Source organism: Scyliorhinus canicula, chromosome 2 (genome assembly GCF_902713615.1).
Source record: "Scyliorhinus canicula chromosome 2, sScyCan1.1, whole genome shotgun sequence".
Taxonomy (NCBI): Eukaryota; Metazoa; Chordata; class Chondrichthyes; order Carcharhiniformes; family Scyliorhinidae; genus Scyliorhinus; species Scyliorhinus canicula.
In genome coordinates, this window is record NC_052147.1 from 159,770,145 (window position 1) to 159,797,920 (window position 27,776).

The 27,776-nt window shown below is 51.2% G+C and overlaps 1 protein-coding gene across 1 annotated transcript in view; it reads left to right on the forward strand.

The window, feature by feature from the left end:
- Positions 1-27,776, forward strand: part of vps8 (VPS8 subunit of CORVET complex) — a 787,508-nt gene that overhangs the window by 5,417 nt on the left and 754,315 nt on the right. Inside the window, 4 exon segments of the mRNA XM_038788252.1 lie at positions 10,596-10,664; positions 16,131-16,261; positions 20,602-20,695; positions 22,312-22,344. Coding sequence (XP_038644180.1) covers positions 10,596-10,664; positions 16,131-16,261; positions 20,602-20,695; positions 22,312-22,344 — 327 coding nt within the window.

The window sequence follows — 27,776 nt, forward strand, 5'->3', positions numbered from 1 at the left end:
TGTGTGCCCGGGTGAGGCAGGTGTGTGCCCGGGTGAGGCAGGTGTGTGCCCGGGTGAGGCAGGTGTGTGCCCGGGTGAGGCAGGTGTGTGCCCGGGTGAGGGAGGTGTGTGCCCGGGTGAGGCAGGTGTGTGCCCGGGTGAGGCAGGTGTGTGCCCGGGTGAGGCAGGTGTGTGCCCGGGTGAGGCAGGTGTGTGCCCGGGTGAGGCAGGTGTGTGCCCGGGTGAGGCAGGTGTGTGCCCGGGTGAGGCAGGTGTGTGCCCGGTGAGGGAGGTGTGTGCCCGGGTGAGGGAGGTGTGTGCCCGGGTGAGGGAGGTGTGTGCCCGGGTGAGGGAGGTGTGTGCCCGGGTGAGGGAGGTGTGTGCCCGGGTGAGGGAGGTGTGTGCCCGGGTGAGGGAGGTGTGTGCCCGGGTGAGGGAGGTGTGTGCCCGGGTGAGGGAGGTGTGTGCCCGGGTGAGGGAGGTGTGTGCCCGGGTGAGGGAGGTGTGTGCCCGGGTGAGGGAGGTGTGTGCCCGGGTGAGGGAGGTGTGTGCCCGGGTGAGGGAGGTGTGTGCCCGGGTGAGGGAGGTGTGTGCCCGGGTGAGGGAGGTGTGTGCCCGGGTGAGGGAGGTGTGTGCCCGGGTGAGGGAGGTGTGTGCCCGGGTGAGGGAGGTGTGTGCCCGGGTGAGGGAGGTGTGTGCCCGGGTGAGGGAGGTGTGTGCCCGGGTGAGGGAGGTGTGTGCCCGGGTGAGGGAGGTGTGTGCCCGGGTGAGGGAGGTGTGTGCCCGGGTGAGGGAGGTGTGTGCCCGGGTGAGGGAGGTGTGTGCCCGGGTGAGGGAGGTGTGTGCCCGGGTGAGGGAGGTGTGTGCCCGGGTGAGGGAGGTGTGTGCCCGGGTGAGGGAGGTGTGTGCCCGGGTGAGGGAGGTGTGTGCCCGGGTGAGGGAGGTGTGTGCCCGGGTGAGGGAGGTGTGTGCCCGGGTGAGGGAGGGTGTGTGCCCGGGTGAGGGAGGTGTGTGCCCGGGTGAGGGAGGTGTGTGCCCGGTTGAGGGAGGTGTGTGCCCGGTTGAGGGAGGTGTGTGCCCGGTTGAGGGAGGTGTGTGCCCGGTTGAGGGAGGTGTGTGCCCGGTTGAGGGAGGTGTGTGCCCGGTTGAGGGAGGTGTGTGCCCGGTTGAGGGAGGTGTGTGCCCGGTTGAGGGAGGTGTGTGCCCGGTTGAGGGAGGTGTGTGCCCGGTTGAGGGAGGTGTGTGCCCGTTGAGGGAGGTGTGTGCCCGGTTGAGGGAGGTGTGTGCCCGGTTGAGGGAGGTGTGTGCCCGGTTGAGGGAGGTGTGTGCCCGGTTGAGGGAGGTGTGTGCCCGGTTGAGGGAGGTGTGTGCCCGGTTGAGGGAGGTGTGTGCCCGGTTGAGGGAGGTGTGTGCCCGGTTGAGGGAGGTGTGTGCCCGGTTGAGGGAGGTGTGTGCCCGGTTGAGGGAGGTGTGTGCCCGGTTGAGGGAGGTGTGTGCCCGGTTGAGGGAGGTGTGTGCCCGGTTGAGGGAGGTGTGTGCCCGGGTGAGGGAGTGTGTGCCCGGGTGAGGGAGGTGTGTGCCCGGGTGAGGGAGGTGTGTGCCCGGTGAGGGAGGTGTGTGCCCGGGTGAGGGAGGTGTGTGCCCGGGTGAGGGAGGTGTGTGCCCGGGTGAGGGAGGTGTGTGCCCGGGTGAGGGAGGTGTGTGCCCGGGTGAGGGAGGTGTGTGCCCGGGTGAGGGAGGTGTGTGCCCGGGTGAGGGAGGTGTGTGCCCGGGTGAGGGAGGTGTGTGCCCGGGTGAGGGAGGTGTGTGCCCGGGTGAGGGAGGTGTGTGCCCGGGTGAGGGAGGTGTGTGCCCGGGTGAGGGAGGTGTGTGCCCGGGTGAGGGAGGTGTGTGCCCGGGTGAGGGAGGTGTGTGCCCGGGTGAGGGAGGTGTGTGCCCGGGTGAGGCAGGTGTGTGCCCGGGTGAGGCAGGTGTGTGCCCGGGTGAGGCAGGTGTGTGCCCGGGTGAGGCAGGTGTGTGCCCGGGTGAGGCAGGTGTGTGCCCGGGTGAGGCAGGTGTGTGCCCGGGTGAGGCAGGTGTGTGCCCGGGTGAGGCAGGTGTGTGCCCGGGTGAGGCAGGTGTGTGCCCGGGTGAGGCAGGTGTGTGCCCGGGTGAGGCAGGTGTGTGCCCGGGTGAGGGAGGTGTGTGCCCGGGTGAGGGAGGTGTGTGCCCGGGTGAGGGAGGTGTGTGCCCGGGTGAGGGAGGTGTGTGCCCGGGTGAGGGAGGTGTGTGCCCGGGTGAGGGAGGTGTGTGCCCGGGTGAGGGAGGTGTGTGCCCGGGTGAGGGAGGTGTGTGCCCGGGTGAGGGAGGTGTGTGCCCGGGTGAGGGAGGTGTGTGCCCGGTTGAGGGAGGTGTGTGCCCGGGTGAGGGAGGTGTGTGCCCGGTTGAGGGAGGTGTGTGCCCGGGTGAGGGAGGTGTGTGCCCGGGTGAGGGAGGTGTGTGCCCGGGTGAGGGAGGTGTGTGCCCGGGTGAGGGAGGTGTGTGCCCGGGTGAGGGAGGTGTGTGCCCGGGTGAGGGAGGTGTGTGCCCGGGTGAGGGAGGTGTGTGCCCGGGTGAGGGAGGTGTGTGCCCGGGTGAGGGAGGTGTGTGCCCGGGTGAGGGAGGTGTGTGCCCGGTTGAGGGAGGTGTGTGCCCGGTTGAGGGAGGTGTGTGCCCGGTTGAGGGAGGTGTGTGCCCGGTTGAGGGAGGTGTGTGCCCGGTTGAGGGAGGTGTGTGCCCGGTTGAGGGAGGTGTGTGCCCGGTTGAGGGAGGTGTGTGCCCGGTTGAGGGAGGTGTGTGCCCGGTTGAGGGAGGTGTGTGCCCGGTTGAGGGAGGTGTGTGCCCGGTTGAGGGAGGTGTGTGCCCGGTTGAGGGAGGTGTGTGCCCGGTTGAGGGAGGTGTGTGCCCGGTTGAGGGAGGTGTGTGCCCGGTTGAGGGAGGTGTGTGCCCGGTTGAGGGAGGTGTGTGCCCGGTTGAGGGAGGTGTGTGCCCGGGTGAGGGAGGTGTGTGCCCGGGTGAGGGAGGTGTGTGCCCGGGTGAGGGAGGTGTGTGCCCGGGTGAGGGAGGTGTGTGCCCGGGTGAGGGAGGTGTGTGCCCGGGTGAGGGAGGTGTGTGCCCGGGTGAGGGAGGTGTGTGCCCGGGTGAGGGAGGTGTGTGCCCGGGTGAGGGAGGTGTGTGCCCGGGTGAGGGAGGTGTGTGCCCGGGCGAGGGAGGTGTGTGCCCGGGCGAGGGAGGTGTGTGCCCGGGCGAGGGAGGTGTGTGCCCGGGCGAGGGAGGTGTGTGCCCGGGCGAGGGAGGTGTGTGCCCGGGCGAGGGAGGTGTGTGCCCGGGGGAGGGAGGTGTGTGCCCGGGGAGGGAGGTGTGTGCCCGGGCGAGGGAGGTGTGTGCCCGGGCGAGGGAGGTGTGTGCCCGGGCGAGGGAGGTGTGTGCCCGGGCGAGGGAGGTGTGTGCCCGGGCGAGGGAGGTGTGTGCCCGGGCGAGGGAGGTGTGTGCCCGGGCGAGGGAGGTGTGTGCCCGGGCGAGGGAGGTGTGTGCCCGGGCGAGGGAGGTGTGTGCCCGGGCGAGGGAGGTGTGTGCCCGGGCGAGGGAGGTGTGTGCCCGGGCGAGGGAGGTGTGTGCCCGGGCGAGGGAGGTGTGTGCCCGGGCGAGGGCGGTGTGTGCCCGGGCGAGGGCGGTGTGTGCCCGGGCGAGGGCGGTGTGTGCCCGGGCGAGGGAGGTGTGTGCCCGGTGGAGGGCGGTGTGTGCCCGGGCGAGGGAGGTGTGTGCCCGGTGGAGGGAGGTGTGTGCCCGGTGGAGGGAGGTGTGTGCCCGGTGGAGGGAGGTGTGTGCCCGGTGGAGGGAGGTGTGTGCCCGGTGGAGGGAGGTGTGTGCCCGGTGGAGGGAGGTGTGTGCCCGGTGGAGGGAGGTGTGTGCCCGGTTGAGGGAGGTGTGTGCCCGGTTGAGGGAGGTGTGTGCCCGGTTGAGGGAGGTGTGTGCCCGGTTGAGGGAGGTGTGTGCCCGGTTGAGGGAGGTGTGTGCCCGGTTGAGGGAGGTGTGTGCCCGGTTGAGGGAGGTGTGTGCCCGGTTGAGGGAGGTGTGTGCCCGGGTGAGGGAGGTGTGTGCCCGGGCGAGGGAGGTGTGTGCCCGGGCGAGGGAGGTGTGTGCCCGGGCGAGGGAGGTGTGTGCCCGGGCGAGGGAGGTGTGTGCCCGGGCGAGGGAGGTGTGTGCCCGGGCGAGGGAGGTGTGTGCCCGGGCGAGGGAGGTGTGTGCCCGGGCGAGGGAGAGCACGTGTGTGTCCGGTTGAGAGAGATGCGTGTCCGGGTGTGAGTGTGTCAGTGAGTGTTTGGCAAGTTGGAAAGTGGGTGTTGGGAAAAGGGGTATTAGGTCGTCAGTTACATTTTTGTTAGTTTACTGATAGTACTGTTAAATAATAGTTCTGTATTACATTTACAAACCAGGTGACTGCAGTTTATTGAGCTCAGTCAAGGCCCTCAGGAATTTTAAAAAAAATCCAAGTTCACTCGTGTTGTGACTCCGGGTCAGGTGGGGCTGGAATTAACTGCACTGGCTCAGGATGTCATGTCAGCAAGAACATCATCTTGATGTTAATGACTAGTTTGAGTGCTTGAATTCATTTGTTTTACACTGATGTTCACTGGGGGCTATTTTTCATAATGTACAGTAAATGGGAGTTAACTGATAGTGATTTGACCTAAATTCTATTCCTACAGGGAATGCAGAAATACAATCTGCTGTTCATCCATGATGAATCTCACAGGTTGAAATAAAACTAATATTGTACAGATGATATGAAGTATGTTGTACAATTTGTGTCTTGCTGTTTAGCTCACAATTCGGTTCTGCCAAGTGGTATATTATGTTGGAACTGTAAAATATTGTCCATTAAATAGGTAAAGATGGATTTGTGTCCTTTCAGACTGAATGACTAGTCTCAGCTGCCCTGCTGTGGGAATGGGCTTCCACACTGGCATTGAGGAAGAGATGCCCCTGGCATCATCCCCTTGCATTGATGAATGCCCTGGGCAGGTTTGGTATTTACGGCAGGCAGACCAATAAGGGATGATGTTTTAGTGTGTTCAGGTGGTGATTGAGTTCTGAACTCTTCAAAAAATATTCACATTTGAAAGAAATACACTGGGCGGAATTTTCCTCCAAAATGGCAAAGTTTCAATTTCGGCAAGAACATTGGCGTAATTCTCGCCGGACCCAGCAGCACCATCTGGATCACAATCTTTTGGCACTTTGATTTCTATACTCTCTCGCTCTCTCTCTCTCTCTCTCTCTCTCTCTCTCTCTCTCTCTCTCTCTCTCTCTCTCTTCCCCCTCCCCCGCCCCCCACCCATGTGAAAAACACCGCGCTTGAAGCATGAGGCATCCGATTTGCCCACCCTGGGGTTGCCAGGGACATGGGTTCGATTCCCACTTTGGGTGATAATGTGGAGTTTGCATGTTCTCCACGTGTCTGTGTGAATTTCTCCGGGTGCTCCAGTTTCCTCCCACAGTCCAGTGATGTGCAGGACAGGTGGATTGACCATGCTAATTTGCCCCTTAGTATCTGATGGTTAGACAGGATTGCCAGGGTGTAGGGCCAGGATGGGGTGCTCGTTCAGAGGCTGGATGCAGACTCGATGGGCCAAATGGCCTCCTACTGCACTGGGGATTCTATGATTCTCGTGTGAAGTGGGAGGTGATGAGGGCAACTCTGGCCCTTCTGCCCATGCAAACTCTCTCCCCTGCTTGTCCTCCATCCCACCGGCTCCTCTCTGGCCTCTTCCTTCACTCCTTCTTGTCTTCCTCCTCATCCAAGGAGACGTTCCGCTGCTCCAGGTCTTTTTCAGTAAGGTGGTCACCTTGCTGCTGTGCCAAGTTATATACGGCACAGCAGATCACCACGATGTGGGAGACCCTCTTGAGTCTGTAATGTAGGGCCCCACCGGACCTGTTGAAGCTGCTCAACTTGAGAAACCCAATTCACTGCTTAATCACGAACTGGGTGGCACTGTGAACCCTATAGTGCCGGGCCTCTGCTTCGGTCTCAGGCCTCCACAGTGGCGTCATCAGCCAAGATTTCAGTGGGTATCCTTTGTCCCCTACAAGCCATCCCTGCAGCCTTGATTGACTCTAGAATATTCCAGGGATTTGTGATTGCCCAAGGATGTAGCTGTTGTGCAAGCTCTCTGGAAAACGTGCACACATGTGCATGACCTCAACTGCTGGCCACACCTTCCCGCTCCTGTTGATGATGGGGCTCCCTCATGTCACAGGGCACGTAGAACGACATGAGTGCAGCCCCTGCACCTGTTGCAGATCATATTTGGTGCCAAATCCTGCAGCTCTCTCCTCCTAGTGGCCGTGGTCCAGGTCGAAATGGATGAAGTCCAATGCCCTTACAGAGTGCATTTATTACCTCTCATGCATTTATGGAAAGATGATTGAGAAATGATACACAAGTCGTCTGTGGAGCCCTGGAACGAACCTGTTGTGTAGAAGTTGAGATCCATGATCAGTTGGAAACAATGTGGCACAGATACCGCACTGTCTCCCTGGTGAGGCGGAGTTCCTGTGGCACATGTTGTCGAACAGCTCCACGAAGGATTGGAGAATCCCGACATGGGCCGGGATTCTCCAATCCTGCGGGCAAGTTCTGACTCTGGCGTGAAAAACGGCGCCAACTACTCCGGCGTTAACAATCTTGATCATCCGGTATGCTCCTCTTCCTAGGGGGCTAGGTCGGCGCTGGAGTGGTCCCCGCAGCTCCAGCCGGCGCAGAAAGCCTGGCGCGAGTTCGCGCATGCGCGGTATGGCTGGCGTGATTCCGCGCATGCGCGTGGGTTCCCGTCTCTGCGCCGGCCCCCGGGCAATATGGCGGAGCCCGACAAGGACCCGGCACGGAGGAACACAGACGGAATCAGCCCGCCCGCAAATCGGTAGGCCCCGATCGTGGGCCAGGCCACCGCGAAGGTCCCTCCCGGGGTAGGATCCCCCCCCCCCCCCCCCCCCGGCAGGACGGTCCACACACCTTCTAGGTCCTACCATGTGGGACCTGAGTAACCCACGCCGGCGGACTTGGCCGAACGTGGCGGGCACTTAGCCCGTCGAGGGCAGGAGAATCGCTGGGGGGGGGGGGGGGGTCGCTTTCAACGGCCCCCGACTGGCGCGGCGGCGATCCTGTGGGCGGCCGAAAATCGGCGGCGGAGAATTGGCGAGCCGGCGGTGGAATGGTGCGATTCTCACGCCCTCCCCGGGGATTTTTAGACCCAGCGCTGGGTCGGAGAATCCCGGCCATGGGTCCTGCACACCCTCAGTTTCCTTCTTCGCCTTCGTGCCTCCTGTTTGCCTGCTGCTGCCTCTGGCCCTTGAGCTTGTGCTGCAGGCCCCTGGTCTCCTTGTGCTGGGTGTTCCCTGGGTGCCGCTGCTCGGTGCTGCCGCAGTTTGTGCTCCTCCACCACTATAATTAGCAGAATTGCAGCTCCATACCAATCTCGATAGGTAAGCTGTGAGGAATGAGGGAGAGACGGGCAGTCGGGTTGATGTTGCAGCGGCTTAACTTTAGACCTCCCCTCACCCATTATCCTCCCTGTCCTGGAAGCAGCCAGTCCTCCACCTTATCCGATGGCTACCTCTCTCTCACATTTAAAGTGCCCTTCCAATTCCATTGCTTTACCGGCTCCATTCAATGCCCTCACCCGTGCAGAGAGGCCTCTGGCCTCCCATCAGGTTGTCTCCTCCCTTTGTCTCTACATCAGTGGGATGCAGGACTATGAAAAGAGCCCAAATCAGTTAGGATTGTATTAATTGGAGTTCAGACGAGTGAGAGGTGATCTCATAGAAACTTATAAAATTCTAACAGGATTAGACAGGGTAGATTCAGAAAGAATGTTCCTGATGGTGGGGGAGTCCAGAACTAAGGGCCATAGTTTGAGGATAATGGGTAAACCTTTTAGGACAGAGGTGAGGAAAAATGTGTTCACCCAGCTGTCGTGTTGTTCACCCTGGGGTAACACGGATTGCACACGATGCAATTATCTGATCAAGTATACACCAAACAAAGGATTTGGTTCAATATGAGATTTATTGAACTCGAGTAACGAAACACACAGCTGCCTGTGGAGTGACTCTCTACTACCCTTAGTAAACTAAAGCTAACTATCTAGACCAGGCTAGCTCTGATCCATGTGTAGGAGGTGTAGAATGATTTGTACACCCTGACTGTCACTATAGCTATCACCAGTGGAAAGAGGCAGAGTGCTGATGCCTCGTGTGTTTTATAGGTGTAAGTCGCCCTCTGGTGTCCTGTCTTGTGATTGATTGTGTTCTGTTCTGTATGTTGATTGGCTCACCTGGGTGTCTGTCACTGCCTGCTTTTACCTCATGATGTGCATGGGTGCATATTATGACACCAGACAGTGCTGAATCTGTGGAATTCACTACCACATAAAGTAGTTGAGGCCAAAACATTGTACAATTTCAAGAAGAAATTAGATATAACTCTTGGGTGAAAGGAATCAGGATATTGAACTTGTTGATCACCCATAATCACAATGAATGGCAGAGCAGACTCGACGGGCTGAATGGCCTCCTGCTGCTTCTATTTTCTATGTATGTTTCTATATAAATCTGCCGCTCTTACCCGGTCTGGCCTACGTGTGACTCCAGATCCACACAGCAATGTGATTAACTCTGATCTGCCCCCCACTGAAATGGCCGAACAAACCACTCAGTTCCAGGGAAATTAGGGATGAACAACAAATGGTGGCCCAGCCAGCGATGCACACATCTCGAGAACAAATTTTTAAAAAAATGATTGGGGCCAGGATAGTCGCCACATTCAGAATGAATCTGCCATAATAATTGCGGTGACCCAGTCGTTAGCACTGTTGCCTCACAACGCCAGAGGCCCAGGTTTGATACCGACCTTGGATGACTGTGTGGAGTTTGTATATTTTCCCTTTGTCTGGGTTTCCTCCAGTTGCCTCCCATAGTCCAAAGATATGCAAATTAGGCGGATTGGCCATGCTAAATTGCCGCCTAGTGTCCGAAGGTTGCGAGAGATTACGGGGAAATAGCGGGGGAACGGGCCGAGGTAGGGTTATCCATCAGAGGGTCAGAGCAAACTCGCTTAGCCAAATGGCGTCCTTCTGAACTGTACGGATTCTATGATTCTACAGCACTCCGGGTTTTGACAAAAGGTTTCAATGGTTGCCCATCGCTCATGGGCAGGGTCAACTAGATGGTTCTGTCCACCTTGAGGGTTAATGGATCATCAACGGTAGACGCTGGGTTCCGGCATTTATGTAGACACAGTCCCTCAATCCTGTGCACCCAAGTGTTTATCCTTGAACCATGAGTTATCAGCCCTTTCCTTGACTTTGAGAATGTGGGCAGCTGACATTGTTAAGGGTTAACTCATGAGAGACATTTAGTTTGACAGGCATGAGGCTCAGGAATGTTGGAGGACACAATTACTTTCTGTATCAGGGATAGGCAATACTGTTCGGCACCTTTCTTACTCAGGCTGCATCATCCCGAGATCTCATAGCTGTCAGGCGTTTTTACACTTGACTCCTGGACAACCACTCCTCTGTCACCGCCCCTCCCTCAACCCCGCAGGCGGGGTCTCATCCACTTAGCCCCTGAGGCAAAGCCCCCCCCCCGCCAAGCTCACGAGCCCCGCACGCACAGACATATTCCCATGCTACTAACAGCTAACTAACTTACAAAAAAGCAGGCAGCAGACTGACACAGTGCTGTACGAAATGTTTAAACAACACAGGCAGCAAGCAGGCTTCTGGGCAACACACACCAGCCGCGAACCCCCATCACTAAGGTCCCTAAACCCCCCCCCCCCCGAGCCATGCACTCCACCTCCCCCCCCCCCCCAACCCCCTTGAACACCACGCCTCCATCCCAACCTCTGGCGATGGGCAGTAGGCTCAGTTCCTTTGGACTCCCTGGTACCAGGTGGAGACGTGTGCTCGCCTCCTTCCTCCCTCTCGGACATGTGGTTTTGTTGTTATTGTTTACGTTTGGAATAAAATATTTTTAAAATATGTGTTCAAAATGATGCAAATCAGCTTTGCGCTCTTCCTGGGTGTAAACACTTCACTGGGGAGGGCCCAGGAGCATTGCGATCGGAAATCTCGCAGGTCGAAATCCCCGAGTTGGCTTTTTGTGTTTTTTTTGCGGCCATGACGAGATTTGCCCCCGGGGCTAACAGACCTGCTAAACCCTGCCCATTTCGTTGTAATCACACCATTCCTGAAGGTGGATTTTATCACATAGATTTTTCTATTGATGGAACGTTTAACCTGATTGGCCTTTTTCAGTAAGATACAAGTGTTTCACAGAAAGCTGGAATTATTGTGGTGGGGGCTCCACCTCCTTCACATGTAAAAGTGGCGCACCATCATCCTGTGGTCTGGCTCATCTCACTGTTTGTAAATAGTATCAAAAAACTTGTCATGCACTGTTTTAATACAAGAGTTGTCCATTACAAAAGTAGCTAGATTGCTCACCTTGTTTGTGCTTTACATGTAATCAACTTATTCAGGCGTGACTGCATCCAGAAAAAAATCACTTTCTCATTTATTTCCACGCAGATTGATGACAAGGAGTTCGATATTCCCCAAGTTGATACACCACCTACCCTAGAAAGCATATTGAATGAGGTAAGCCTTGTCCTTAGATAAGATAATTACATATTTTTAAAAACTGTTGGACACCAAGTATTGTGGGCCTGCGCCCTGGGGAATTGTAAACGGAAGAGGGTTGACAAAGTGCTGGAAAGCAATTGTGAAATGGAACTCTATCAGAATAGCCTGAAAATCCAAAATTAAACCAGATCAACAGTCGACCAAGCAGCATCTAGGGGCTAGTTTAGCACAATGGGCTAAAACAGCTGGCTTGTAATGCAGAACAAGACCCGCAGCGCGGGTTCAATTCCCGTTCCAGCCTCCCCGAACAGGCGCCGGAATGTGGCGACTAGGGGCTTTTCACAGTAGCTTCATTGAAGCCCATTTGTGACAATAAGTGATTATTATTATTAAAAGAAAGGTTAAAGTGTGGAGAAGGCCTCCTCAGAATGCCAAAAGGCTTTGGCCAGATTTATTGTCCATTTTCCATCATTTCCTTGGTGCAATTTGGAATATTTAACTTTTAAACTTCAAAATAAATACTTACTTTAGCTAGAGTGCCAAATTCAGCTGGGAACGAGTAGACCTGACTGGCTGGTCAGAGGCTGATAAGAATTGCCACTCTGTGGCAGTTTTCTGGAGCCTCCAGTGGTAAAATCCTGCATCCAACTCTTGCAGGATCGTTCAGTGATCCCCCTGCCCCTCCAAGCCAAACAAACTGCCTGGTGTTGGGGTGTATTTCGATGGCAGGTGAAAGTTCTGACATGCTGGAGGTGGGTACCAACCCATAAAATGGAAAATCTGGGTTTGTATTTGCAGTACTCGTAAGTGTTAAATATAAGGTAAGTATTCCAAAAGACGTTTATATTTTATTCTTTATGGGATGTGGGGCTCGCTGGCTAGGCCAGAATCTATTGCCCATTATTAATTGCTGCTTGAGAAGGTGCTGGTGAGCCTCTTTCTTGAACCGCTGCAGTTAATGTGCTGTAGGTACACCCACAGTACTGTTACTGTGGGAGTTCCAGGATTTTGACCCAGCGACAGTGAAGGAACAGTGATATATTTCCAAGTCAGGATGGTGAGTGGTTTGGGGAGGAACATCCAGGTGGTGGCGTTCCCATTTATTTGCTGCCCTTGTCCTTTTGGGTGGTAGAGGTTGTGGGTTTGGAAGGTGTTGTTGGAGGAGCCCTGGTGAGTTACTGTAGTACATCGTGTAGATCAGGGGTGGGCAAACTACGGCCCGCGGGCCGCATGCGGCCCGCCAAAGGTCTTTATGCGGCCCACCAAGTCATTAAAAAAAAGAATTAAAAAAAAAATTTTTTTTTTTTTTTACATTTTTAATTTTTTTTTTAAGGTTAATGGGGGGGGGGGGGGGCTGTTGGGTTACTTACTGGTATAGGGTGGATACATTGACTTGAGTAGGGTGATCATTGCTCGGCACAACGTCGAGGGCCGAAGGGCCTGTTCTGTGCTGTACCGTTCTATGTTCTATATGAGGCGCCCAGAATCATAACCGGGTGAAGTAATTATTTTACTTAATATACTATGCGGCCCTTTAAAATTGTGAATTTCTGAATGTGGCCTTTGCACGGAAAAGTTTGCCCACCCCTGGTGTAGATGCTACACACTGCTGCCACTGTTTACCGGTGGTGGAGGGAGTGAATGTTTTGGGAAGGGGTGCCAAATAAGTGGGTTGCTTTATCCTGGATGGTGTTGAGCTTCATGAGTGTTGTTGGAGCTGCACCCATCTAGACTAGTGGGGAATATTCCATCACTTGTGCCTTGTAGCTGCTGGGCAGGCTTTGGGAGTCGAGCGGTGAGTTATTCTCCTCAGAATTTCTAGCCTGACCTGCTCTTGTTTATGTGGCTGGGTCCAGCTCAGTTTCAGGTCAATAGTAACCAGGATGTTGATAGTGGGGGAATCAGTGATGTTAATGTCATTGAATATCGAGGGGAGGTGGTTAGATTCTGTCTTGCTAGTGATAGCCATTGCCTGGCACTTATGTGGCATGAATGTTACTTGTAATTAATGTAGTTACACAGTAATACTGAGGTTCCAATACCATGCTGCCTGGGTTGAGTATCACTCACCAGCTATGGTAAACTGGCAGTGACACACAGGAGTACCACCGTCCCTGCATACCCAGGAAGATATATGTCTCGTGATCAGAGAAACCCTGGGCGGGATTCTCTGTCCAGCCACGCCAGAATCGGCAAACGCAATTGGGCCGAGAATCACGGATAAGCTGAAAATCAAGGCCGGTGCCGGGTGCCCGGTGGAATTCCATGCTCCGATGTCTCAACAGTGGAGTGAATGCATTCTACACCGTACGTAAAGTAAACGCCGTTGGCATATCATTAATGGGCCCATCGCAGTATTCTCTGGAGCTCCCGCAATGCGCAACCTCCGCCAGGAGGAATTACTGACGGTGAGCTTCACTTGTGATTTTAAAAATCGGGAAGTAGGCGCAGTGGCTGCTGAGGGGGAGAGCAGAGGTAGGTCATGTTCCCTGAGGCGCGACCATGGGCTGCCGGTCCTGTTGCTGGCATGGCTAGCTGGGGGAGGAGGGTGGTATCTGCCAGGGCCGAGGGGAGTCGCGGGTGAGCAGGGGAATGGCTGTGGCGACGGGGTGACCCCTGGGACTAGGGTGTCCAGCCATGGACCGCCATTACTGCAGCCTGCAAGGGAGCCATCTTGGCCCGTGGTTGCATAGTACTACACGAGCACGCAAGGTTGCGGTGACAGTCGCCCTGAACTTTTTCACTCATGGGTTCTTCCAGGAGTCAAGTGTGATCTTAGTGCACATCCATGGACAACACAGGCCCTATATGCCTGGTCGGCACAATTTTTCATCTTCAATGTGGACCAAGGTCACCAGGATGCCCGGGCATGGAGGTTTGCCGCCATCGCCAGGGTGCCTCACGTTCAGGGGGTGATCCACGGGACACATGATCTCTTAGGGTGACCGATGCATGAGAGGGCGGTCTTCACAAACTGAAAAGGGTACCATGAACATGCAACTGGTCTGTGATCACAAGATGTACATCATGCAGGTCTGCGCATGATACCCAGGCAGCATGCAAAACGCCTTCATCCTGGCATACTCGATGGTTCGCGACACCTTTGAAGTGCACCCCCATGTGAGGGGTTGGCTCTTGAGCAACAGGAGTTAGCCACTGCGGTCATGTTTGATGACATCTCTCCGGAGGCCACAGACCGATGCCGAGACCAGCTACAACGCCGTCCATGCCGCAACCAGGGCTGTGATCAAGCGGTGCATCGGCGTCCTGGAGATGCGGTTCAGGTTCCTGGACTGTTTTGGAAGTAGCCTCTAGTATAGCACCAGAAAGTCTCCCACATCATGGTTGCCTGCTGCGTCCTCCACAACATTGCACAACAAGAGGGGCGACATGCTGGAGGAGGGGGATGAACGGCAGGCCTCAACTGATGAGCAGGATGTGGGGGAGGGCCAGGATGGGCCCAGGCATGCACAGGAGGCCGCACAACGCGTGTGCCAGGGCCGCGCTCACGGGTCACTTGAATCGCCTCGAGGTTCGCTGACTAAGGGACCAAGCCGACAGCAACCTTCCCATCCCCACAACCCCAGTATTCCCAGCCGACCACCCTCCCATGGCCACCCACCATGCAACAACCCTCCTCTTTCCACCCCCCTCCTCCCACACACCTGCAACCCTCTCTGTGATTCTGACCTGCCTCACCACAGGGTGAGGGCCTTGGGTTGGCAATAACAGTAACATGGGATGGAAGATGTTGATAATCCGCTCTGCGATGAACTCTGGTGCTCTGCATCGTTTAGCAACCTTTGACTCCTGCTCACTGTATCACTTTCCACCGTTCACCTGGGTGACCCCTGCATGCGAATTGGTCATTCACATCACATGGTTCTACTGAATCCTTGGGGTGGAGACGGGGTACGGTAGGGGTGGAGAGGGATGTGGATGTGACCGGGTACCTGAGTGGTGAGCGGTGGTGTTTCAGCACCTCAGCTGTCACCGGCAGAATCCATAACCTCGTCTTCCCTCGGAGTGCGCAATGACCCCTGAGCTTCTCCTTGGGATGGGGGAGCGAGCTCCGGGAGCTCTCCCACCACATGGCTCTGCCAGTCCTGGAGGCCCTCTCTTATCTTGACCAGGGTCTCAGTGCTCACGGCCATGGAGCACAGGGATTGTACCTCCTCCCTCTGACTGGCTCAGGTCAGCCACTGCCTGGGAAATGCAGTTGACACCCCGCAGCCATGACCTGTTCTGACTGGGCCAAGCCTTGGAGTGCTGCTCCAATGGCCAGTTAGCCCTGGTATATAGCTGCCGGTGACAGGACAGCCCTGTCCTGTGCCTCAGCCTGCACAGAGTGCCAGGCCTTGGACACCCTGGTCCATGGTCGATAACAGCCCCCCAACGCCTCCACTGTGGATGCCACCTGTGTGGTGTTCGCCTGGGTGGTACACATGGCTGCTGCCGCCTCCTGCCCCTGTATGTGGTTGGACTCCTTCAGCTGCACCTGCAGGCGCTAGATGGTTGCTGATGACCCCTCCGGTAGTCTCCGGCTCCGTGTGCACATCTCCAGCATCGATGGGACTGTGATTTCCAGAAGCCGAGATCCATCAGGTTGGGAGCTAGTCCCTGGGGTCGGCTGCCCTCCGATCGTCTGCCCCCCTGGGGTTCCTAACTGCACCTGATGTACCGCTGCATGTGTGTGGTGCAGATCAGATAGTGTCCCAGGATCCTCTTCACTAAAGTGCCCAACCGAGGTGAGTGTTTTTGGGATAGTGAAGTGTGTTGGAGACACGTGAGGCATTCAGTTGCCCTCCGGTAAGGGGGTGGTTGTGCATGTGTTGGACGGGGGATTGGTGCCAGGGACATGGTGCTGGCTATTTACCCTGACCACCCTGAGGAGGTTGTGCAGCTTTTTCTGGCACTGCTGGCAGATCCTGGCATTGGGGCCCACAGCGCTCACAGCCTCTGCCACCTGCGTCCAGGCCCAGGCCTGGTGTACGGCAGCGGGTGGCAGTCTCCTTCCCACCCAGGGATCAGGGTGGCCTGCCTCTCCACGGCGCCTAATCTGGTGACCAATATTTGTGAAGGGTACCAATTTTCATACCATTGAATCTATTGATTTATGGTTGTGTTTATGTCATCATTGCCTCCTCTTCACCCCTATATGTGTCCTGTTTACTAGTTTTCTAGTAATGCATTGTTCCTTATCTTAACTAGTATGCACCCTGTATTTTGCTGGTCATGCATTGTACCTTATCTTAATTAGTATACACCATTCAATATAGGAAGGGGAGCAACTACTGGGATTAAAAGAGGATTAGGTTAATTTTTTTGTGTAATATTTTACCTCTTAATTGGCCAATGATGCCCCAACCCCATCCTGTGAGTGAATGAAGGAAACTAATGGCAAGGGGTGTGGCAAGAAGTTGAACAGATTGTAAAACCTTGTGTTTCTCTCCGCTTTCCATGATACCCCTCACCAAACAGACGGAAGATGAAGATGAATCATTTATATTGGAGGACCCAGCTCTCTTGAACATGGATAATATTGACACACACTCGGGTGAAACCTCGTCCCTTGCAAGTTCAGATAGTGGGGACAGAACTAATTTAAAACGGTGAGTGTTTACAGGGAACATCAAAGTGTTTTCAGTCAGCAAAAAAAACTCTCAAGCTTAAAAAGTTTACATAGTTCTGGGGAAATCCTTTCCATTCAAATTAAACTTACTGGCCTTACATTTTACTTGTTTTAATTCATTTATGTCGAGTTGCAGAAATTGGGCAAAATTCTTCGTCTGGGAGAATAATGGCATGGTCCTCCAGAAAAACTTCTAAGTTCATTTGTGGCGGGTTTTTCAGCGAGTTTCCTGCTGGCTCTGCTGCATGGGCATGGCCCCCTTCGTCCCCTGGCCCTTGGCAGTGCCATTCTGGACATCCTAGCACTAGCACCCAGGCAGTGCTCCAGCCAGCTTGATAGTGTCACCCGGGCATCTTTGCAATGACAATGCTCCAGGGGGAGGGCCAAGGAGCCATCGTGCATTTAGCCTGGCCACCCAGGTTTGTCTGATGGGCTGCACCCTCACCCCACTCCCCCGGTGCTGTTTCGCCTGGTCCATGTTTGTATGGACCAGCACTGATTGGCGCTCAGCTGCAGCCTCCCGGTGTGTTGCGGGTGAGCGCGTTTGGTCCCACCCTTTTGGGCGGAGTTCCGACTCCGGCATTTCACGGGACTTGGGTGAATCCTGCGAGGCGTATTGGCTGCCAGGAGGCCTGCTGGAGGGCTCCCCCAGATTCTCCGGCCACGTTGTGCTCTACCTCGAGTGCAACTGTGCCACTGTGCTGCCTCTAATTGAGCTGATTGAGCTTGGCCCTTGATGATACAGCGGGGGCATGAAGGTGTCCAGAGGGCCAGCCTGGGTGGGCACCCAGATGACCAGAGGCCTTCTGAGCATTTAAAGGATACAGGCATCACCCAACAGTCAGAGCAGCCAGGAACCTGTAAGCAGCACCGAAGGGGTGCGTTTAAGAGACAGACTGCAGCAATGTCCGAGGGGGGCACCCCAAGTCCATGGACCAGGCACCAAGTCACTACCCGCTACTGCCCCCAGCTCAGATGGCCACCTCCAGCCATCCTGACAGTTTTCAACGACTTTTCAGTTTTTTGTAGCCTCCTACTGCCCCCCTGCAGCCATGGTGTCCAGTCCAGTTTGTAAATACGTCTAGTAATTCACTCTCGTGTAACATCTGCCTTTGAGGAGCAGAGCATTGTGGAAGAGCGGAGCATACTGTGTTGAAGGATTGGAAATTTGGGTTTTCCTCCATTTTGGATTCTTCCTCCATTTTGTGTTACATAGAACATAGAACAGTACAGCACAGAACAGGCCCTTCAGCCCTCGATGTTGTGCCGAACAATGATCACCCTACTTAAACCCACGTAACCCGTATACCCATAACCCAACAATCCCCCCATTAACCTTACACTACGGGCAATTTAGCATGGCCAATCCACCTAACCCGCACATCTTTGGACTGTGGGAGGAAACCGGAGCACCCGGAGGAAACCCACGCACACACGGGGAGGACGTGCAGACTCCACACAGACAGTGACCCAGCCGGGAATCGAACCTGGGACCCTGGAGCTGTGAAGCGTTGATGCTAACCACCATGCTACCGTGAGGCCCCTAAAAGGTGTTAGTCTCAGTTAATTCAGCTGAACTTCATTTTTGGACAAAACATGTAAACCAGACATAACTAAGGATGCTGACCCCCCTTTATCTGCTATGCTCACGCCCAGGTGTAGCTCATGGCTGTCTGACATTGGTTCCTGCTCAGTAACAGTTGTTGCTCCATTTGCCTCCAGAAATAACGTACGGCTTTCTGATAGAAATATAATTAACTTTTGCCTCAGTAACATTTGTCCGTTTGGCCAGTGGATGTAACTCAGCGGCAACGGATTGGGGCCTCCGCTTGAATTAACAGCTTGGGTTTGGGATAACAACAGGGTTTGCAGGACATGTGCTATCCGAGTGGCCGAGCTGAAGGAGGTCTTCACTAAACCAAAATACTGTTTGTGATACCCATTGATTTAAGGCCTGAGACCAGGCTAATAAAAGACAGACTTTTATCACAGGAGTGTTAATCCGTCAAGACAACTGGACTGATCCGCTTTTGCTATCAGCAGAAACAGAAATTAGCAGAGGACTGTGATATCAGAGACCTGAACTAGAATCACAGATGTTAACATAATGATCTGTCTTATAAGTGTTACAAAGAAGAAATTACTTTCAACTCTGTATTGGATTTTGTAACAGTATATGGTTAACATACAGTGGCACAAGTTTTTAGCATATTGTTATTATCTGACACTGTATAAATTAAAACACAGGTAGGAAGTAGTGTAGAATGTCACATTATAAACTGATTAATGCCAGACATTTATGTTATGAATTCACTCTCTATAACCTTTATAAATTGTAATTATAAATTATTATGGCTACACACTTATATTACGGGCACACTTTGTATCGAACAGAGAACAGTACAGCACAGTACAGGCCCTTCAGCCCACGATGTTGTGCCGACGATTTATCCTAACCTAAGATCAACCTAACCTACACTCCTTCAATTTACTGCTGTCCATATAACCTCAAGTAAATTTGTATTGTCATCTTTAATGCAAAGCATTATAAAATATTTTGTGAATTAGGAGTGGTGACCATATTATCCATAATAAAAGTAAAATGATCTGGTACAGCTTTTAAGACTCGCAGTAAGAAGCTAGTTGAGGCCTCATGGTCAGATAGCTGATAAGAGAGAGAGAGACTGAGTCCTTGTTTTCGTAAGAATCCAAGCTGCTGGATTTAGCTGGTGGGAAGGAATTGGAAGCCATTAATTTCTCCCCTGTAGGATGAAGGATCTGGCTAGCAAATATATAGACGCGTGACCTATTACCAATTCTAAACGTCACGGGAGACTCCTTGACATTAAAGATAATAGCGTCACCATGGAAATCTTGAGGGTGTTGAATAAACGTTACTTGTTAGGAAGAGGCCAGGCTACTAAAATATATATAACCTGTGCTCTCATGCCCGAAAGCTGAGATGGGTTTTATCTGACTCCTTACATGGGATACTTGGTTTCCCGGCCATTTGAGATCTCCAATAAAGTCTATTAGCAAAATTTACCATGCCTGGATCCTTGTCTACTTTTTCGAGTCTAACAGTGCCCAACCCGCTAATCACATTTAAATGCATGTAAATGCCGATTGCGGAGCGCAAACCTTGTTATTGCCACCAACGAGGGACCCTCGTATGGTTCCCTAATTGGTGCTGGCACACACCTGGATTTTGGCCAGACGCCTGATTCTCTGCCCGATCACGATTTACATTTGCGGTGTCACAAGGCGGAGAATTTTGCCCTTTATTTTATCTCCTGAGGGCATCCTGCTTCATCAGCATGGAATGACCTAGAAAGTTAATAAAAGGGCTCTGATGGACTATACAATAGCTGGGCAGTGAGGATACAAGCTGGAATCTAATATATTGGAACAATAAATACCTGAGGGTTTGTCAAAGACTGACCTAATCAATAGGTTCAGATGGTTAACATCTGGGATGATGGTTTATATTTAAAACCTCATGTCTCATTACATTCACCCCCCACCATGTGGCCTGGACTTGCGAAATCCTACCAACTGTCCTGGTTTGAGACAATTCACACCTCTTTAACCTGGGATTACCCCTCTTTCTGGATCTGTAAAGACTTAATTACCTGCAAATGCTCGCATTCAAAGCATTGTCTTGCATCTTTGACTTTATCTATATATATGTTTCTGGAACCTACCTCTTCATTCACCTGAGGAAGGAGCAGTGCTCCGAAAGATAGTGATTCAAAACAAACCTGCTGGACTTTAACCTGGTGTTGTAAGACTTCTTACTATCTTTCATAATTTACACATTTTCTGGTTTTGTCTGTCTACGCCTTGATCATAATTGACCATGGCTTTTTATGGCAGATTTGGTGACAAACCATGTACATTAATTGTCGGATTTTTAAAATAACAAAACTAAGCCAGGCTTGCTGACAACTAGTTCGGGCTGCATCCTGACAGGTTGTGGCCCTCTGTTTTTCCTGAGAAATCGACTTTGGGAATGGGTATATAAACATTCCAAGCTCAATAAAGCTAATATAGGCTAAAGGTTAACAGACCTGTCTGTGCTTAACAAAGGATTGCAATATGGCCTGATCAGTAAAAACAGCTCAATTATATCCATAATTGACTCCCGCAGTTCCAACTCTTGACCAGTCTTGCTTGCTGCTGAGTTGCTCCAAAAGGTCGAGGTTAAAATTTGCTTGGCTATTTAACTCAAGTAGTAGCCGAACAAGATAAGGGTAAGAAGATGCAATCCTCACAGTTTCTTTTCCTTCCTCTCCTTTATTAACCAATGGCATCATCCAGAAGGAAAAAAATTTTGGATGTCATGAGCATTCATGGTTCGGTTGTGCGGCGGTCAGTGCTGAAAGGAGTTTCTGCGCAAGTTGTATCTGCAGCAGTAAGTATATTTCATTGCCTTTCAGAAGATGTTTTAAATATTTCCTGTGAAGGTGACAGGCACAGAGTTATTTTGTCTTTTGGCTAAATAACATTTGGTTCCTCTTTCAATGGAAGGACATGGAAGGCTTTGATTATGAAGGCCATTTTCCTGTCTCAGGAGGAGAGTCATGCTGAACAGTTTTGAAAAAGCATCTTGTATTTAAATGTCCTAAAACACTGACTGCTATAAAGTGGAGTAAGGAATTTAGAGGTTTGATGTTTCAAAACAATATTGCATGGTTTTCGGATGGGAAGATTGCTGTTATATCTGTAATTGCAATGCTTGAGCAATAGTCACTGGCAAATAGTTATGGGCCAGAAAGAGGGAAGAGGCCGCGCCAGGTTGCAAGATCATAAGAAATAGGAGCAGGAGTAGATTATTTATCCCACCAATACTGCTCCGCCATTCAATAAGATCATGGCTGATCTGATATTGTGGCCTCATCTCCATTTTCCTGCCTGGTCCCTCTCTTGTCAAACAGAAATCTGTCTCGGCCTTGGATAGATTCAGTGACCCAGACTCCTCTGCTCACTGAGAATTCCAAAGACTAAAGACCCTCTGAGAGAAGAAATTGCTCCTCATCTTGGTCTTAAGTAAGTCCTTATTTTATTGTGGCTGGGAATAGACCAGATGAAGAGCAACTTGCATTTATCATGAGCTTTTAAATCCTGAAGCGTTTCACATGCATGTAATCAAAAGGAAAAACATAATTGCCTTGAGTGGTACAGTGGTTATGGTACATTGCTATGTAAAGCAACATTGTAGAATGTGGACTCCAGTTCAACATTAACAATAATTTTCATTTGCAAAAGTGCTTTTAACACAGAAAAAACATTGCAACATACTTCACAGAGATATCATCCGAAATGGATTCTGAATTAAGATGTTCAGAGGAATGCTTGATCCATATAATTGGTTTTATGGGGCCTTAAAGGATAAAATGGAGAGGCAGAGGAACTTGGGGAGAAAATTTTAAAGTGAGGCATTTCCATCAGTGCTTGGAGGAAGGGAAAATGATGCGCAAGAGACCAAAAGAATGCAGAGTCCATATTGAGGGAGTTGGGTTTACGGGCAAGAGTGGGTTATAGAAATAAAAGAAGCGATCATGAACTTAATTAAATACGAGGATGCAAGTGTTACATTTGAGGCACTGGGAGACTGGAAACCAATGGGATCAGTGTGGATAGGAGTGAAGGATGAGTGGGATTTGATGAAATTTAGGATACGGATGAACTGAAGTTTACTGAGGCCGGCTGAGGGAGAAGTGGAGCAGTTGAATCTGGAGCTGACAAGGGCATGAATGTAGGTTTGAGCAGCACTTGGATTGAGATATGGTGAAGGAGAGCCTTGTTATGCATGAATAGCAGCAACCACCATTAACCTCACTAATTATTTTGACAGAAAATTATGGTTTATTATCTGATGTATAATATAACTTGTGCATTTTCCTGTTTAGTTCCAAGCTGTTGTGTCAAAATGTAACTGATTTGAAAAGCAAGGTGGATTTTGAGTGCAGCAACCAGTTGGTGAGATGAGGCTACGGCATAATCAAGTTTCTACTTTTTGTTTTGCAGGATAGAGTAGATGCAGGATTGCCCACTGCTGTTGTAAGTACATGACTATATATAATCATACAAGCCTACATGAATATATTGACTAAATATTTGTTAAAATATTGTCGAATTTGCATATGTATGTCATGAAGAAAAAGAGGAATTATTGAGAGGTGAGTAGAGATGAGCATTCTATGAATTGGATCCATTTCAGATGATAAAATTGGGTAAGATTGTAACTCAGAATCTGCATTGAGTCCATTGTGCAGATGGAAATTAGTGTTGTTTCTTTGTTTGAACCCTGCCACATACTCTGTGGGGAAAAAAAATTAAGCAGGTAATGACTATCCTTAGTTGCCCAGTTGCTCTGATCAAAATCGGAGCCATCTTCGAAGTTTGTGGGCAGCACGGTGGTGCAGTGGTTAGCACTGCTGCCTCAAGGCACCGAGGTCCCAGGTTCGATCCCGGCTTTGGGTAACTGTCAGTGTGGAGTTTGCACATTCTCCCCATGTTTGCGTGGGTTTCGTCCCCACAACTCAAAAGATGTGCAGGGTAGGTGGATTGGCGACACTAAATTGCCCCTTAATTGGAAAAAAATAATTGGGCCCTCACAATTTATTAAAAAAATATATTTGCAGTTTGTGACTAGTGGGCATTGAATGTAATTTAACTTTGACTTTTCCTGAACATACCCTTTTGTTCATTTTGTTGCCTTGGCTTGAAAATCAGTATGCATGGGTGAAGCTTCCCAGCAAAGTAGTGTTTAGCGAGACTGGGTGTTGTCACTGTTGGACTTGAAAAGCCTGGCTCATACACTTAGACAGGCTTCCCTCAAAATAGTATCCAGATTTGCCTTTCCTTATATAACAATATGCTGTATAATGTACCACAAGCAGTGCTGTGGATAACTTGCATGATGGGAGTGTAATGAATGTAGGACATTTTTATATAGATTATATTATGTATCTGTTGCAGTAATGTCATCAAAAGCCTGGGTAAGGTGTATATATCTGGTGCAGTAATATAAAAACAATTCTGGGTTAACAGGTGGTGTGTCTGCGAAAGATGCATTTAAGATGTCATAAAAGTAGGATAATCATTGATTGTATCCACTTAATTGTTTACTTGTGCAGGGCTAATGGACTTTTGTTTATAAAAAGAAAGTTCCCTAGGGTTTAGATAATTGAAGGGTTCTGTTAGCCTTAGTAAGATAGTCAGTCATAAGTCATTGGCTGTTCCGGGGAGATTTGCATACGTGCAGTGCGGTCAGCGTAAGTTGAAGGTGGTTTGTGAAGGGGCTGTTCTCGAGTGACAGCTTTACCCGAAACACTACTTATGTAGTGTCTCCCACCCATCCTCCTCCTCACTTGTCATTGGGGACTCCATAGTTAGAGGAACAGACAGGAGGTTCTGTGGGAACGAAAGAGACTCACGGTTGGTGTGTTGCCTCCCAGGTGCCAGGGTTCGTGATGTCTTTGATCGTGTTTTTTGGGATCCTTAAGGGGGAGGGGGAGCAGCCCCAAGTCGTGGTCCACATAGGTACCAACGACATAGGTAGGAAGAGAGATGGGGATTTGAGACAGAAATTCAGGGAGCTAGGGTGGAAGCTGAGAGCTAGAACAAACAGAGTTGTTATCTCTGGGTTGTTACCCGTGCCACGTGCTAGCGAAGTAAGAAATAAGGAGAGAGAGGAGTTGAACACGTGGCTACAGGGATGGTGCAGGAGGGAGGGTTTTGGTTTCCTGGATAATTGGGGCTCATTCTGGGGTAGGTGGGACCTCTACAAACAGGATGGTCTTCACCTGAACCAGAGGGGTACCAATATCCTGGGAGGGAGATTTGCTAGTGCTCTTCGGGGGGGTTTAAACTAATTCAGCAGGGGGATGTGAACCTAAATTGTAGTCCCAGTGTACAGGATGTTGAGAGTAGTGAGGTCAGGGATAGGGTTAAAAGTTCGAAAGAGGGCACCGGCAAGCAGGACGCTGGTTTGAAGTGTGTCTACTTCAACGCCAGGAGCATCCGGAATAAGGTGGGTGAGCTTGCAGCATGGGTTGGTACCTGGGATCTCGATGTTGTGGTGATTTCGGAGACATGGGTAGAGCAGGGACAGGAATGGTTGTTGCAGGTTCCAGGATTTAGATGTTTCTGTAAGAACAGAGAAGATGGTAAAAGAGGGGGGGGTGTGGCATTGTTAATCAAGGAAAGTATTACGGCGGTAGAAAGGACGCTTGAGGACTCGTCTACTGAGGCAGTATGGGCCGAGGTTAGGAACAGTAGAGGAGAGGTCACCCTGTTGGGAGTTGTCTATAGACCTCCGAATAGTCCCAGAGATGTAGAGGAAAGGATTGCAAAGATGATTCTTGACAGGAGCGAGAGTAACAGGGTAGTTGTTATGGGGGACTTTAACTTTCCAAATATTGACTGGAAATACTATAGTTCGAGTACTATAGATGGGTCAGTTTTTGTGCAGTGTGTGCAGGAGGGTTTTCTGACACAGTATGTAGACAGGCCAACAAGGGGCGAGGCCACATTGGATTTGGTACTGGGTAATGAACCCGGCCAGGTGTTAGATTTAGATGTAGGTGAGCACTTTGGTGATAGTGATCACAACTCGGTTATGTTTACTTTAGCAATGGGCAGGGATAGGTATATACCGCAAGGCAAGAATTATAGCTGGGGGAAAGGCAATTACGATGCTATTCGGCAAGATTTAGGAGGTATAGGATGGGGAAGGAAACTGCAGGGGATGGGTACAATCGAAATGTGGAGCTTTTTCAAGGAACAGCTACTGCGTGTCCTTGATAAGTATGTACCTGTCAGGCAGGGAGGAAGTTGTCGAGCAAGGGAGCCGTGGTTTACTAAGGAAGTTGAAGCACTTGTCAAGAGGAAGAAGAAGGCTTATGTTAGGATGAGACATGAAGGCTCAGTTAGGGCACTTGAGAGTTACAAGTTAGCCAGGAAGGACCTAAAGGGAGAGTTAAGAAGAGCGAGGAGAGGACACGAAAAGTCGTTGGCGGATAGGATCAAGGAAAACCCTAAGGCTTTCTATAGGTATATCAGGAACAAAAGAATGACTCGAGTAAGATTAGGGCCAATCAAGGATAGTAGTGGAAAGTTGTGTGTGGAATCAGAGGAGATAGGGGAAGCATTAAATGGATATTTTTCGTCAGTGTTTACACTGGAGAAAGACAATGTTGTCGAGGAGAACACTCAGGTTCAGTCGACCAGGCTAGATGGAATTGAGGTGCAAAAGGAGGAGGTGTTAGCAATTTTAGAAAATGTCAAAATAGATAAGTCCCCTGGGCCAGATGGGATTTATCCTAGGATTCTCTGGGAAGCCAGGGAGGAGATTGCTGAGCCTTTGTCCTTGATCTTTATGTCGTCTTTGTCGACAGGAATAGTGCCGGAAGACTGGAGGATAGCAAATGTTGTCCCCTTGTTCAAGAAGGGGAGTAGAGACAACCCTGGTAATTATAGACCTGTGAGCCTTACTTCGGTTGTGGGTAAAATGTTGGAAAAGGTTATAAGAGATAGGGTTTATAATCATCTTGAAAAGAACAAGTTGATTAGCGATACTCAACACGGTTTTGTGAAGGGTAGGTCATGTCTCACAAACCTTATTGAGTTTTTTGAGAAGGTGACCAAACAGGTGGATCAGGGTAAAGCTGTTGATGTGGTGTATATGGATTTCAGTAAGGCGTTTGATAAGGTTCCCCATGGTAGGCTATTGCAGAAAATAAGGAAGTATGGAATTGAAGGTGATTTAGCGGTTTGGATCAGTAATTGGCTAGCTGAAAGAAGACAGAGGGTGGTGGTTGATGGCAAATGTTCATCCTGGAGTTCAGTTACTAGTGGTGTACCGCAAGGATCTGTTTTGGGGCCACTGCTGTTTGTCATTTTTATAAATGACCTGGAAGAGGGTGTAGAAGGATGGGTTAGTAAATTTGCAGATGACACGAAGGTTGGTGGAGTTGTGGATAGTGCTGAAGGATGTTATAGGATACAGAGGGACATAGATAAGCTGCAGAGCTGGGCTGAGAGGTGGCAGATGGAGTTTAATGCGGAAAAGTGTGAGGTGGTTCACTTTGGAAGGAGTAACAGGAATGCAGAGTACTGGGCTAATGGCAAGATTCTTGGTAGTGTAGATGAACAGAGAGATCTCGGCATCCAGGTACATAAATCCCTGAAAGTTGCCACCCAGGTTAATAGGGCTGTTAAGAAGGCATATGGTGTGCTAGCCTTTATAAGCAGGGGGATTGAGTTTCGGAACCACAAGGTCATGCTGCAGCTGTACATAACTCTGGTGCGGCCACACCTGGAGTACTGCGTGCAGTTCTGGTCACCACATTATAGGAAGGATGTGGAAGCTTTGGAAAGGGTTCAGAGGAGATTTACTAGGATGTTGCCTGGTATGGAGGGAAGGTCTTACGAGGAAAGGCTCAGGGAATTGAGGTTGTTTTCGTTAGAGAGGAGAAGGCTGAGAGGTGACTTAATAGAGACATATAAGATAGTCAGAGGGTTAGATAGGGTGGACAGTGAGAGTCTTTTTCCTCGGATGGTGATGACCAACACGAGGGGACATAGCTTTAAATTGAGGGGTGAGAGATATAGGACAGATGTCAGAGGCAGTTTCTTTACTCAGAGAGTAGTAGGGGTGTGGAACGCCCTGCCTGCAATAGTAGTAGACTCGCCAACTTTAAGGGTATTTAAGTGGTCACTGGATAGACATATGGATGAATATGGAATAGTGTAGGACAGATAGGCTTCAGATGGTTTCACAGGTCGGTGCAACATCGAGGGCCGAAGGGCCCGTACTGCACTGTAGTGTTCTATGTTCTATGTTCTAAGTCAGTTAGTGGGATAGAGATAATGTAATTAATGGGAGGAGCTAGGTCTGTAGTAAGCAGTTTAGCTTTTAGTCTGCAAACAACAGAAGGACTTGCAGCTTGTGTCTGCAAGCGTCTCTATCCTTTGCTTTAAGCAACTCTCTACACAGAAGGACAAACAGATTGTGTTTGAAAGGGTCTCTTTGATGAAGTCAGGTCTATGCAGCGGACAGCAAGTACCCCTGTGTTTGCTAACTTCATTTACAAGTGGCTTTTGACCTCAAATGGGCTTCGCTTAATTGGAGATGGAGAAGGGGAGTAGTTGGAAGTTAAAGTGTTTCCTTTTATTGTTGTAATGAACTCCAATTGGCTTTATTGGTTGGCCAATTGGAGTATGAGCTCCCTCAATGATAGCTCATTGAGGGGGCCCATATTAGCACCTGTGTAGGCTTTGTGAGCCAGTCTTAAGTTGACTGGACTGCTAGCAGCACTGTCTGTAGCTGCTCCTGTAATATCGTTATTGTAAATAAACATTGGTGTGGTGACGGAACTCCTGCCTCCCGTGGATTGCTACAGTGGCGACAAGGTAAACTAAGAATTTTGCGGAGACCCGCTGCCGCATTCGGAGGGTAAGCCTTGCCATTTTAAAAATGCCGTTTT